Source organism: Leptonychotes weddellii, chromosome 6, assembly GCF_054177405.1.
Source record: "Leptonychotes weddellii isolate Sample4059 chromosome 6, ASM5417740v2, whole genome shotgun sequence".
In the NCBI taxonomy this organism is placed as follows: Eukaryota; Metazoa; Chordata; class Mammalia; order Carnivora; family Phocidae; genus Leptonychotes; species Leptonychotes weddellii.
In genome coordinates this window covers 96959889-96973249 of record NC_138374.1, presented here as the reverse complement: position 1 = coordinate 96973249, position 13361 = coordinate 96959889, and the positions used below count along the sequence as shown (strand labels likewise).

General features: G+C 36.1%; 1 protein-coding gene across 1 annotated transcript in view; it reads left to right on the top strand.

Moving 5' to 3' along the window:
- The window catches only part of HMCN1 (hemicentin 1), a 420986-nt gene that overhangs the window by 197303 nt on the left and 210322 nt on the right, over positions 1 to 13361 (top strand). Inside the window, exons 10-14 of the mRNA XM_081823192.1 lie at positions 369 to 527; positions 7493 to 7687; positions 10259 to 10354; positions 11734 to 11861; positions 13184 to 13328. Coding sequence (XP_081679318.1) covers positions 369 to 527; positions 7493 to 7687; positions 10259 to 10354; positions 11734 to 11861; positions 13184 to 13328 — 723 coding nt within the window. The remainder of the gene's footprint in view (positions 1 to 368; positions 528 to 7492; positions 7688 to 10258; positions 10355 to 11733; positions 11862 to 13183; positions 13329 to 13361) is intronic.

The window sequence follows — 13361 nt, the reverse complement described above, 5'->3', positions numbered from 1 at the left end:
CATCCCTCCCACCCCACCCCCACTCCAGCAACCCTCAGTTTGTTTCCTGCGATTAAGAATTCCTCATATCAGTGAGGTCATATGATACATGTCTTTCTTGAAGAGTTCATTCTTATTTAGGTACATACAGTAGAAAATACTTGGGGCCAGATTTTTGGCTCTCGGTCAGCCCATAGATTTATACAGACTAATAAATCAGCTTAGTGCCAAGAAACACTTCATTCTTTCTTTGCATAAACATTGTTTAAGTGTCTATGTTGTATTTTAAGAACTTCACAGTCCATTTTCTTCAGCAGTTTAGAAATCAAACCAGTACCGGAGTAAACTGTAAATACTTTAGTTAATGTTCTCTCTTTGTTTTGACGTAGGGGATCTTGAGCTGAGGCCCTCAACATTCCTCCTTATTGACCCTCTCTTGGGGCTTTTGAAGATTCAAGAAACTCAAGACCTGGATGCTGGTGATTATATGTGTGTAGCTGTCAATGATGCTGGAAGAGCTGCTGGCAAGATAACTCTGGATGTTGGCTGTAAGCATCCCAGCTCTGATAGACACGTTCGTTTTTTTTCCATGCTAAGAACTTTGAAACAACTGAGTGGAAATATCTGTCAGAATGGACAAATTAGAGTTAGCGTTTCAGATTATTAATATAATAACGGTAATAAGTATTTACCAAGTGCTTTCTATGTGCCATGCACTATGATAAAACCTTGTATGTGCATTATCTCATTAAACTCTCAGAGCAATCCTAAGAGGAAGATATTATAATAATCTCCATTAAATAGATAAGGAAATGGAGGTGTAGCAAATCTAAGTAACTTGACCAGGATCACAGATCTATGGAGGGGCCGAGCCTGGATATTTGAACACAGGTTATCTGACGTCAGAGACTATAGGCTTCACTGGTATATCATCTATTGCCAAACATTTTCCTAACGGGAGTTGGATGACACAAAATTCCTAAGTATTAACATCTGGAGGCCAGAAATTAGACTTTGGCCCTAGACCATAATTTGGAGATGTTGATGATAGCGAAGGTAGCAGATTGTGCTTTTGCTTTAAAAAAAAAAAAAATTTACTAGCAATGACTCCTCAGTGTATAAAATAAAGTACTAGTTACAAATCAATGTCAATCACATCATGAAGGATACAGCACGTGCATAGCAACTATCGTCAGATTACTCAAGAAGTTTGGTTCTCCCTCCTTCTTTGTCTCTCCATCTCCTGTTTCTTAAAAAAAAAAAAAAATTTTTTTCTACATAGTGTGGTAACACATGATATAAAACAGAGCTTGTTTTGTATGAAAAGGAACCTGGCAGCTTAATTTTAACAGATAATTCAAACATTTACATCAGTTAAACTTATAAAATATGACATTTTGTTAAATTGCATTTTCATTTATGTATGATGATTTTCATGCCTCAGCTGTTTTTTTTAAACAAAAGTTAAGAACTATAAGAAAATGCATTTTTTTTAGAATAAAGTAATATAAAACATTTTAGCTCTATCTTAATTCTTTAAATGAATATAATCACCCTGTAAGCTTAATATTTTATTTCATATAAACTAATTTTTTTCCTCTTAGGATCTTTTTATGATCCCCTTGCCCTTGGGCTGTCTGAACACTGTGCGTTCTTGGTGATTATGCCCTTGGGGTAGAATCGACAAAGCTGGAAATGGCCACAAAGACCACAGTAGAATCTGGCTAGGGCAGAGCAAAATGTGTTTGACTATGACTAAACTCTGGGGTTATTAAGAGAAGTGCCTTGGAAATAAGATTGGAATCTCTGGGTGGAGGATATCTGAATCTACCAGCAGAGTTAAAACACAAGGAAACCTTTTAGAAAAGTAGGGCCCAAATGAAGAGGATCACTTGATACATAATTCTTGTTTCTAAGAAATATACAAGTACAGTGTTTCAAATTCCCAACATTTTCTAGCTCTGCTTCTCCCTCTTCCCTGCCCAGATATTTTATATTTACCCAACATTCTTCTAGAGTTGTCTAGCTCTAGAGGAAGAACGAATTAGTCTGAGTAATTTTTCCCAGCAAAAATGGAATGACACCCTCACCCCTCTCCAAGACTGTAAGAAAATCTAAACAGTGTACACATTTCTTTGCTTATTTACTGCCTTCTTGATAATCTTTTTAGCTTCTGGATTTTCCAGGTTATCTCTTTTGACTAGTGAAAAACCATGTAAAGTTTAGGGCTCTCTGTCCTGGAGTGACTTGCATTGGAATAGGAAACATCCTAACAAAAGTTTTGTATTTAATCCTTCATTCCTTGAACTGAATTTTGTTTTATCTTCACTCCTATTCAAGATCTTCACTCTCTGTGACCTTTTCTAAAACAATGGCTCTCTCAGCTTTTATCCTGGTCATCATTCTGATGGAGCCATTAACATAAACTCAATTATTTCCTTACTGTAACCTTGATCATTAAGTTGCCAAATAACTTAATACTAACATTAGTGCCGTGCATGCGTCTGTTATGCCTTAACAATCTCCTTATTCACCGTTAGAATTCTGATTACCTTAGCTCACAAAGTTTGGTTAGACCTTGTCTGTCCACATAAAACGATGGTTATATATCCTAGCAGATACAGGGTGTAACTGCCAAAGGCCCACGGAAATCACAGTTGCAGTGATGGTTGTAGTTGTCACTATTAGGATTAAAAGCCAACAAACAAACAAACAAAAAACCCCGAAAATTTTCCTCAGAATTTACACAGTGGTTAAGAGAATGGGCTTTGGAGAGAGACTGGGTTTTCTGCCTGACTTTAATAGTACCTACCTGTTAAGTTAGTTGTAAAGATGAAATGAGACATCATTACCTACCCACATGCGTTCAGCATGTCAGTGGTTGCTGCTCTCCCATCTGCCTCACGAATGGCACACGTATCAAATACATGAACTTCACAAATTGAATTGTCATTTTGATTCTTGGAGTCCTGAAAAATAATATAGAAACACACATATAATAATGGCGTAGTATTTAAGATTAAACATTGGGCTTTTAATATGAAAGTCACTGTTTCAAGTTGATTTTTTTTTTTTAAAAAGGGCCTGAGATAATTCAAGTACTACTTTTAGTAGTAGTGCATAAAATTAATCATTTGCATTCCAAAACTATTGGGCATAAATTTAAGTAGCTTATGACTAAAAAAGAAAAACATGCCTTTATCCCTATCATGTAGCTGTTGGGCGTTCAGATCGTTTTTGTGGGCCTATTACCTTACATCAATACTAGATCAAAAAAACAATGATAAAAAAGCTGTTCAATATTATTGTGGAGTTACAGCTTCTTGTAGTGAGTCTCCTCTTTCCTGTTTCTCATTATCATGGCTCTGAGTTATAGACATTTCAGGTCAGCAGGGAAAGTTACCAGTGCTTTTCATCCTTTTTTAAAAAGAGGTAGTGAATTGTGAAGTCATTTGGAAGAGAAGAAGATTGGCTACATCAAACAAAAAGTTGGCCTGGCAGCGGTTTTATTTGCAGTATTCCACACCACTCAGGATTTGAGTCTTAGACTGTGGTTTTGTGTTTTGTGCTTTGGTAGAACCAAAACAGTGTGTTCAGCCATTTTAGGAAAGAAAATCTCCGTTTGACTAATATAATGCAAGAGTTGCCTTAGTGGATATATATTTAATTATCACTAAAGGAACTAGAATAATTTTATGGAATAGCTTTTAGAGCAGAAAAGTTTGTAACTTTTCTATTTTCAGAGTGAAAATATCTGTCGGTGACAACAAAGCCATACCCTGTGTTAATTCTGCAGTTCTTAAAGGATTTGCACACAAATATTTAGGGGATCCCAGTGAGTCCATCATAATCCTGACAGACTGTATGCACAAACTGAAATTGAAATTAATAATAGATATATTAAATTTCGGAGCTAAGATTTAATAAATTAACTCAACAATATTTATAACCAATGATAGTTAATATTTGGATGATTACTACATGCCTAAATGATTAATGAAGACTACCTCTTTTAACAATGTGAGATAGGAAATATTATCACCTCCTTTTGTTCATGGAGAGATTTAGACTGGGGGAGGCAAAATAATTTTCCAGTTTTACAGGCTAAGAAATAATGGAACTGCCATTCAAAACCACCTAATGGACTGTAATGTCTCTAAGCAACACAGCCTCCCCTGTACAAGTCCCGTGTTTTGTGCTACAATCACTGCTGCCCCTTCCCTGGTCCCTTTAATCTGTTTACCATCCACCCAATGTAATTCACTTGGAGTCCAAATTGGCCACACTCAGGAGTAGGAAGTATTTAAAAGGTGTCTTGGCCTGAGTTAGGAGTTGCTTCATTTTTGAGGTTTGCTTGTCATTGATGCTGTCTTGGCTGCTTACCTAGTGCCTGGTACTCTCATTTGCCTTGTTTTCTGGTACAAGTATGTATATTCCCTAACCTTCTGCTTGTCTTGTGCCTGACGCGGTTCCCAAAGCTTCTTCACCACAGATGACTTCTTCTGTCTTAATTGAGTTTTATGGGCACAATCTGAACTCTGCTTATCCTTTTTTAGTCCAGTTTGTTCTTGGCTTTCTTACTTCTAAAAATTCTAATTTGTCTCCATTTTCACTGATGGCTATGTTCTGTTGTGTCAGTAAGCTTGGGTTCTTCCCAAATACTTGGTCAATCCCAGGCTTCTGCATATCTTTTTGTTTTTCTGGAATTTATTTTCTGCCCCATTTTCACATCCACCTGCCCACACTCTGCACCTAATACATCCTGAGACTTTTATACTTAACATCTATTTTTCAGAAAAGCAACTGGCTCTGGAATAAATGATTACTAATCACTCTAGAGAAAAGTAACTAGTCCTTTACACCTAAGATAGGCAAACAATGAGCTGCTTTATAAATTATTTTCTAAATATACTTATTTTGCCTATTATTTTTATAAGCCAAATTCCCATAGAGGTGGATTAAGAGAAATCTAAACACGGCCTCACTACTTCTTTTTGAAAACATGTTACTCAATTGTGGGTTTAATTTAATTTAATTTAATTTAGGTTCAGTAAACAAATAATGGGGCTTCTGAAATTGCCATGTTTTCTTCAAAAGTGCAAGTTCAAATGTGTGGGATCAAGGTTGTTATCATCACCATACACTTACACACATATACAAATGCACACACTAGATTATTGTTGAAATGTTATAATATTGATTCAATCATTCACAGATATCTAGCCACCTTGAATAATGCACAAAGTACTATGTTAGTTGCCAAAAAAGATAAAATATGGTTGCAAACATGAACTCTCTAGGGAAAATCAAACATTAGTCTAATAAAAGGCAGCATGTGGGCCATTGCCATGAGAGTGATAAAGAGTGAGTTCTCTGAAACCTCACATAGGGAAGAAATCATGTCTATCTGGGAGGATGAGAGATGGCATTGAGGAGGGACCTTTTGAACTGGATTAAAGAATTGTCAGTATTTCAATAGCCAGAGATCAACAGCCAACATTGCATTTGAAAGGGATGGCAATAACATGCGGATACTGATATGAAAATGGTCAATCCTTGTTTGGAGAAGAATGAAGAGTTCGAATTGTCCAGAAAATAAGATTTCTGTAGGGGAATAATGGGAGATGAGGCTGCAAAGTTAGAGGATGTCCTTTAGCCCAGGCTAATAAAGCACTAAGGCTGCTCGGGAGACAACTGTACATCCGAGTCCCAGGATTCCCAATGAGAAGGAAAGAAGTGATCTCTGCACCCATTTTTATTAGCCTGCTAAACAACTTGACTTTGAGCAGTTGTAAGAACCTATAGAAAAGGGGAGGCTGATAAAATGACAAAGAATTGTTACCAGGATCAATCTAGTTTTCAATCCTACCTTCACCCTTCAATTCCATGTGACACTTAGCAAATTAACTATCTTGTCTCAGTTTCTTCATCTATAAAATTGGAGTAATGATAGTACTTACCCCATAAGGATATTGTGAAGATTAAATGAGAAAATTAATGGAAAGCACTTAACAACAGTCCTTGTCTTTGTAAGTGATAGTTGAATTTCTAAGCAAGACTTAACCTTGACATTATTAAGGAGCCCTCTCTTGGCTCCTCCTCTTAGAATCCTATATAAGCAGGGGGCACCTGGGTAGCTCAGTTGGCTAAGCGACCAGCTCTTGGTTTTGGCTCAGGTCATGATCTCGGGATTGTGAGATCAAGCCCCGCACTCAGCCTGAGTCTGTTTGTCCCTCTCCCTCTGCTCCTCCCCTCACTCCCACACATGCTCTTTCTGTCTTTCTTTCTCTCTCAAATAAATAAATAAAATTAAAAAAAAAAAAGAATCCTACATGAGCAGGTTTCGTGAATCACCTCCAATAGCATCCTATATATTTCTCCTTGTCTTATATCTCATACCTCATTACTTTTAAGTTCTGGGGGATAGACATATTGATAGCCTCATCTATTAGGTCTTGCTGACAGTTTTCTCCTGTGTTGCCTTCCCATGTTTTCCAAGTTGTGCCTATGACACATTTCTAATTCTTCCTCCTGGCTTCTGTGTTTATCTAAATTATGTAGATAACTGTAGCCTTTTGATCTATAATTTTGTAATTTCTGAATCAGATTTTAACTCTAAAATATTAAGGTCTCATTATTCTCTTTTTATCAGATACTATATTCTGTTACTTAATTTTATTATTGATTCTCAAGCTCATATTTCTTTAACTCAAAAATGTAACAAAAAAAGGTGAAAGGTATTGAGAAGCAAGAATGTGATCTAGAACAAGGATATAATTTAAGATTAATTACTGTTAGCTGGTTATACAGTGATTCATTAAAGAATGAGCTCTGGTATAGGGGCGCCTGGGTGGCTCAGTCGGTTAGGCGTCTGCCTTCGGCTTGGGTCGTGATCCCAGGGTCCTGGGATCCAGCCCCGCATCGGGCTCCCTGCTCTACCAGAAGCCTGCTTCTCCCTCTCCCACTCCCCCTGCTTGTGTTCCCTCTCTCGCTGTGTCTCTCTCTGTCAAATGAATAAATAAAATCTTTAAAAAAAAGAATGAGCTCTGGTATAAATTAAGTTCTTTAAAAATTTGACCAAAAGGAGTTAAGTTTTGGAAAGTGTAAAAAATATTTCATTACAAGGCAAACTTATTTATAAGAAAGTTCAAAGATTTGAGCAGTATGACATAAACTAAAATTTAAAACAAATTTCTAAAATGAAAGCTTCTCTTTATTTGAAGTAATCTTGATGTAAATTCCCACTCTTAAATTCCACTCTCTTCATCATTTATCACTTTAAGGAAGTAGTTGAACTACTTTGTGCCTCTATTCATTTATAAAGCAAAAAAGAAATACCTGCTATTTCAGTGGCAGCCAGGAATACTTAAAGGGTAAACTTACAATATTATGTGAACAATACCTTGAGTCAGATTCAATCTGCTGACAGTTTAATAATGAAGTTTATATTTTAATGTGCCTATATACTATCCCAATGACCTTTTTTTGTTTGTTTGCTTTAAATATCTTCTAGCACCTCCAGTTTTCATACAAGAACCTGCTGATGTTTCTGTGGAAATTGGCTCAAATGTGACATTACCTTGCTATGTTCAGGGTTATCCAGAACCAAAGATTAAATGGCAGAGATCAGACATCATGCCGATCTTCTCAAGACCCTTTTCAGTGAGTTCCATCAGCCAACTAAGAACAGGAGCTCTCTTTATTTCAAGTAGGTTAAAGGAAATATATTTTATACAAGTATATACATATATATTATACATTCATGTTCTATACATCGGGATTAGTCTGTGAATTGATCTTGCCAACATTTTGTGTTTTTTTGCGTTTCCTTTCAAAAGAGTATTGAATTCTTATATTTTGGAATTGTCATAAATAAGTTATATTTTATTCAGATGTCATATGTCATATCATAAAGGCTTATGAAGCAATGTGACTTCTTCATTTCTTATTGCACCATTTCTTATTGCAAATAGAGTCACCTGGGCCTCTAGGTGGATAAGTGATCACATTTTATTGACTCTTGTACCAGCTGCTGTATTGAAAGGTAAAATATTACTAGTAGTTAGTTAACTTTAATGAAATTTTTTTTGACCAACAATACATAACCATACAGATAGGGACTCTATACCCTATCGAAGCTCCTTGATTAAAACTGATCTCTACCTGGAGCAGAATATTGGGGGAAAAAGTCAAACACTCCAGCATCCAAAAATTTTGCCTGTAAGCATTCAGATATTTGTAAACACTTCGTACTTTTTAAAGATAATGTTCAGAATGTTTGAATAATGGCACTAGGGTGATAAAATCATTTAGCCGATTAACTGGTTTTTAAAGAGTAATTGCATCTTTGGGGTTATTTTGTAGCAAGTCTCCAATAACTGATTTCCATGTTTACTAAATATTAAACATCCATTAGCCACTTAAACTTCCAAATACAAATTAAAGTAATTATAAGTGCTTTAGCATTCAGCTCTGGGCCAGACTCTATGGTGAAGACAGAAGTCATACATGGGGTCCCTCACTCGGGCATTTTACAACCTACCATCTAAGGGGTGGCCACAAAAGTACCTACTGGGTCAGATTGTGCAGGACCTGGAATGTGCAGGTGAAGAAATGCTTTTGATGAGGTAGAAAATAACCCTCCAAGCTTCACTGCAGGGAAAAGGCACATGAAATACTATTTCAGAACAACCCCTCCGCAAGATGGGAGAGATGAGAAGGAAAATGAGGAGGCTCACAGAGTTATGCAGGTGGGGTGATAGTAGTGATGAGAAAAGCCCAACAGGAAATTGGGCCTGAAACAAATCAGATGTAAAAAGGGAAGATTAAAAGAGCGCGATGTATTGACAAGTGGTTGCCCAAGTGTCCGAATTAAACTCTCCAGAAGGCAAATAGTGATAAGAAACAGTTCTCCGTTGTGTTATGTATGTCTACACAAATTAGTCCAAGAGTTGATAATATGAAAAATATCTTGGATAGAAACAGTGTGTGCCTTATTAACCAGATGATTTGCTGAATTTTCCTTTGCAAGTGTTTGCTGTCGTTGAGAGCGGACACTGCCTGAGTTTACCAGATGCAGTCCTGCAGTTACATGCAAAAGGTTAACAGAGGTGTAGAAGCTTTGTCACTGCTCTTTATCTGAGAGAATATGGAACTGTTTAAAATGGAAAGCTACGTTTTTCTCTGTCAGATCTTTTCAGTAGATAACACTGTGCTTATTTAGTTAAGATATTTGCAAAGATTACAGTCATTTCCCTATTTAAAATCTTCTGTTGCCTCCCTTATTGCTCACAAGAGAAAGCACACTCTTTACAAGGCACCAAACTATGTCTTTAGCTTGTCTCCTGACTGTAACCACACAACCTTTAACCTAGTAGTCTTCGACCTGATCCCCCTAATGCCCTCCTTAATTAAAAATGTTTTGTAATATCCTTTTTACTATCCTGAAACAAAGTCTATATTTTTGATCTACCTACATAGTAAAAACTATTTTAATACCTAAAATGTAGTACAAAGGAAAATAAAGTAATTTTTATTGAAACAATAGGTATTTCAATAGGTAAATACCCTGGCAATGTCTACATAATGTACATACATGTTTATGTACATCCCCATGAATTTGACAGCTCAAATGTAGGCTGATAAATATAATTATCATATAATTATAAACAAGGTCATCAAATCCATGAATTTCCAGTGGGGTCTTCAAAAGTCTTACTGAACTTGGGATAATTGTTCCTTTCATGAATCTGCCCCCTGCATGGCCTCCCCAGTTTTTGCCCACTGAGTGCAGATATATTCCCCCAGTCACTGGGCCAACTAAAAAAAAATCTCTCTTGCAAACCTTCAAAATGCCCCCAGGGTGGTGCTGCAGATACATTGGTAGTGCAGCTTTCCATTCTTTGAACAGACCTTGATTTTTCAAGTTACGCTTTTGTCTTTGCAGCCCGTTGGGCTTGGACTGCCCTTCCCCTATTCTACCTGCTATTTAAGGTACAGCTTGTATCCTACCTGCTCTGCGACTCCTCCCCTAAGTCCTCTACAATGCCATCAGTCTCTTCTGTCTCTGTGCTCCCACAGCTTTGTTTGAAGTGCATATTACAGCATTTATCACACTGTGGTATGATTGTTGGTTTTTATATATATCTCCTCCCGTAGAATGGGAACTACCAGAAGACAGTACCCACATATTTTCCACCCACAAATCTCAGCAGTGTGCCTGGCACGTAGTTAAGCTTCATCGATGGTGTTAAATGAGTAAACGATCTCTTCTGTTTAGATTTATGGGCAAATGATAAAGGAACCTATATTTGTGAAGCTGAAAACCAGTTTGGAAAGATCCAGTCCCAGGCAACAATAACAGTGACAGGACTTGGTAAGATCAATTAGGTGCTTAGATATCACGCTCTTCCAAGTCATCAGACTTCTTTTACTACATCATCTCTTGGCTTTGCCACTTTAAACAAAAAAACAACAGGTAAATATTTGACTACTAAATTAGCCTTCCATCCCCCACCCTATTTCATATTTCATGGGATATTAGAACTGGAAATAACCTAACAGATCATCTGCTCTAAGTTCCTTATCTTCCATTTGAAGAAATGAAGGTCAATTTGAATAAATTGATTTAAATCTAAATCTAAGTACATACATACACATATTAGAGTCACGGCACATGAAATTGTTTTTGGATATAGTAAGAGGTAGGAATACAATATCATTTATTTCCAAGTGGTAGGACATATGTTTCAATATCTTTTATTGAATATTCTCTTCCCACTTATTAAAATACCCATTTGGTCACATGTTAAATTTATATTCCTATGTCTATTACTTGGAATTCTCTTTATGCACTAGTACTATGTTGTCTGAATTATTACAGCATTTAATGTGATTTTTAGATCTGTCAGTGCCTGTTTCTCATTAATATGCATTTATAAAATTTTCTTTCTATATCTCCCTTTATTCATCTACATATATTTAAATTTTCCAAACAGAATACCTAGGGATTTTGCCTTGATTTGTGTTAAATTTATTAATTAATTCCTAGAAAGGAACATTTTTCCGTCTAAGAGAGTGCACCTCATTTTATTTGCTTGAGCTGTTCTTTTTTTTTTTTTTTAAAGATTTTATTTATTTATTTGAGAGAGAGAGAATGAGAGAGAGCGCACATGAGAGAGGGGAGGGTCAGAGGGAGAAGCAGACTCCCCACCGAGCAGGGAGCCCGATGCGGGACTCGATCCCGGGACTCCAGGATCATGACCCGAGCCGAAGGCAGTCGCTTAACCAACTGAGCCGCCCAGGCGCCCTGCTTGAGCTGTTCTGATAGCCTCCTAATTGATCTTATCCCTTCCAGTTTTTCCCTTCTCCAGTAAGTCTTAGTCACAGTTTTCAGATTAATATTTCCTGAGAATGGTTCTGATGATCCCACTTTTTTAATTTATAAGTGCTCTCAGTCCCTTTCCATTTGTCCATTGCATACATTGCACATCTCTTGGCTTGATATTTCTGGCCTTCTATGCCATAGACGAATTCTTTTTTACTTTCTCTACTCCAAACTATTATCTGCCCTCTTGCCATTCCCTCTGCTTAGAAGGATCTTTTATCTCTGTCTTCCAGTTCAAACCCATTTATATTTAAAAATCTTGTTCTTGAAAATTCAGTTTTTTAAAGAGCATAATCTTGGCCTCTAAGGATGTTTGTCTTCCTTTTGGGTAAGATAGAGTTGATAATACCTGTTTCTCTCTGACTTAGTTGCTCCACTCATTGGAATCAGCCCTTCAGTGACCAGTGTCATTGAAGGACAGCAGCTTACTTTGCCTTGTGCTCTGTTGGCTGGAAATCCCATTCCAGAACGTCGGTGGCTTAAAAATTCAGCCATGGTAAGAACTTTTTAAATCCATGCATTCACATTTCTAATTTTCTTGCATAAGAGGCAATTTATTCCAACCATTAAAATTTCAATTTAATAAATATACAAAAATACAAAAGAAAAACTTTTTTTCAGTATTAACATGTTTATGCTGTTTATATTATTTCAGAATTAATAAGATGGAGAAATAGGCAATGGTGTGATTTTTATAGTTTTGCATTAAATTCAATGCAACTAATAAACTCTTCAGAATATGTAAAAACTGAAGCAAATAGAAAATTATTTTTATAGCATTTAAATATTTTTATATCCTCTTTGTAGGATGTAATAAATATTATTTCATAAAATTCTTCCATTTATTAATCTTTATTATTAATTTCAAACATTGTATCTTTTATCATGAGCTATTTAAAAATGTGGATCTATTTTGTGTCATTGTTTTTCAGTATATAACTTTGGATTATGAAAGGATGTGAAAAAATTTTCACAGTTCTATGGAATTTTTTGCAAACATGCTATCTCTGGCAATAAATTTTCATCTAGTTAAGAGCACTTTTCCTTCCATTTTCCAGGGTAGTTAGACTTGCTCTCTTTTTGAAATGCCAATTAGAAGTGAATTGACTCCATGGAATAAGATGTAAAATTGTTCATATTTGCATAAAACCCTGAGGAAAATTAGTAGACCTCATTCAATAATTAAATGCCCTTATAACAAAGGATGATACTGTTTGAGCACTAAGGTATTCTGTGATTGAACAAAACGCATAAATGGCACAATTAGAGTATCATTTTTAACAGAAAATATTGCCAACCTTCTCTGACACAGTTCCTGTATCATACATTGCCTCTAATATTTGCATCTTTCACTGAAAAGGGTGAGTGTTGAGATGAATCACATTCTCTCAACTTGAATGACTGCCTATTTGCCAAAATAAAAATATCAAATAGCTTGCAAGTGGTGATATAGTCTTCTTGGAAAATAACAAATTAGTAACAAGTAAAAATGACTAGTGGAATTTGGGTCCTGAGTGATAACAAAAAGCACAGAGACACGAAATAGAGACATCACTTGACATGAAACATCCTTTTTCCAGCATGTGCGTAACTCCAACAGATGTTAGTAGGTGTAATTTTTGGTGGTATATCAGGATGACATATAATTGATTCTACTCTTGGTAACATTTTATGTTCATCATTTTTCCCTTAAGGTTGTTAAAATATTTTGTTATAAGACATTTAATAACCCAGTTGGGAAAAAAAAAAAAAACAAATCTGGTTTTGGCTTAGGAAAGTTTACCTTTTAAATTAAATATGACTTTTTTTTTCTTTAAGTTGGTCCAAAATCCTTACATCACTGTACGCAGTGACGGGAGTCTCCATATTGAAAGAGTTCGCCTTCAGGATGGAGGCCAATATACTTGTGTGGCCAGTAATGTTGCTGGAACCATTAATAAAACTACCACTCTGGATGTGCATGGTAAGAGACACACCCATTGTAATTCTTTCCAAA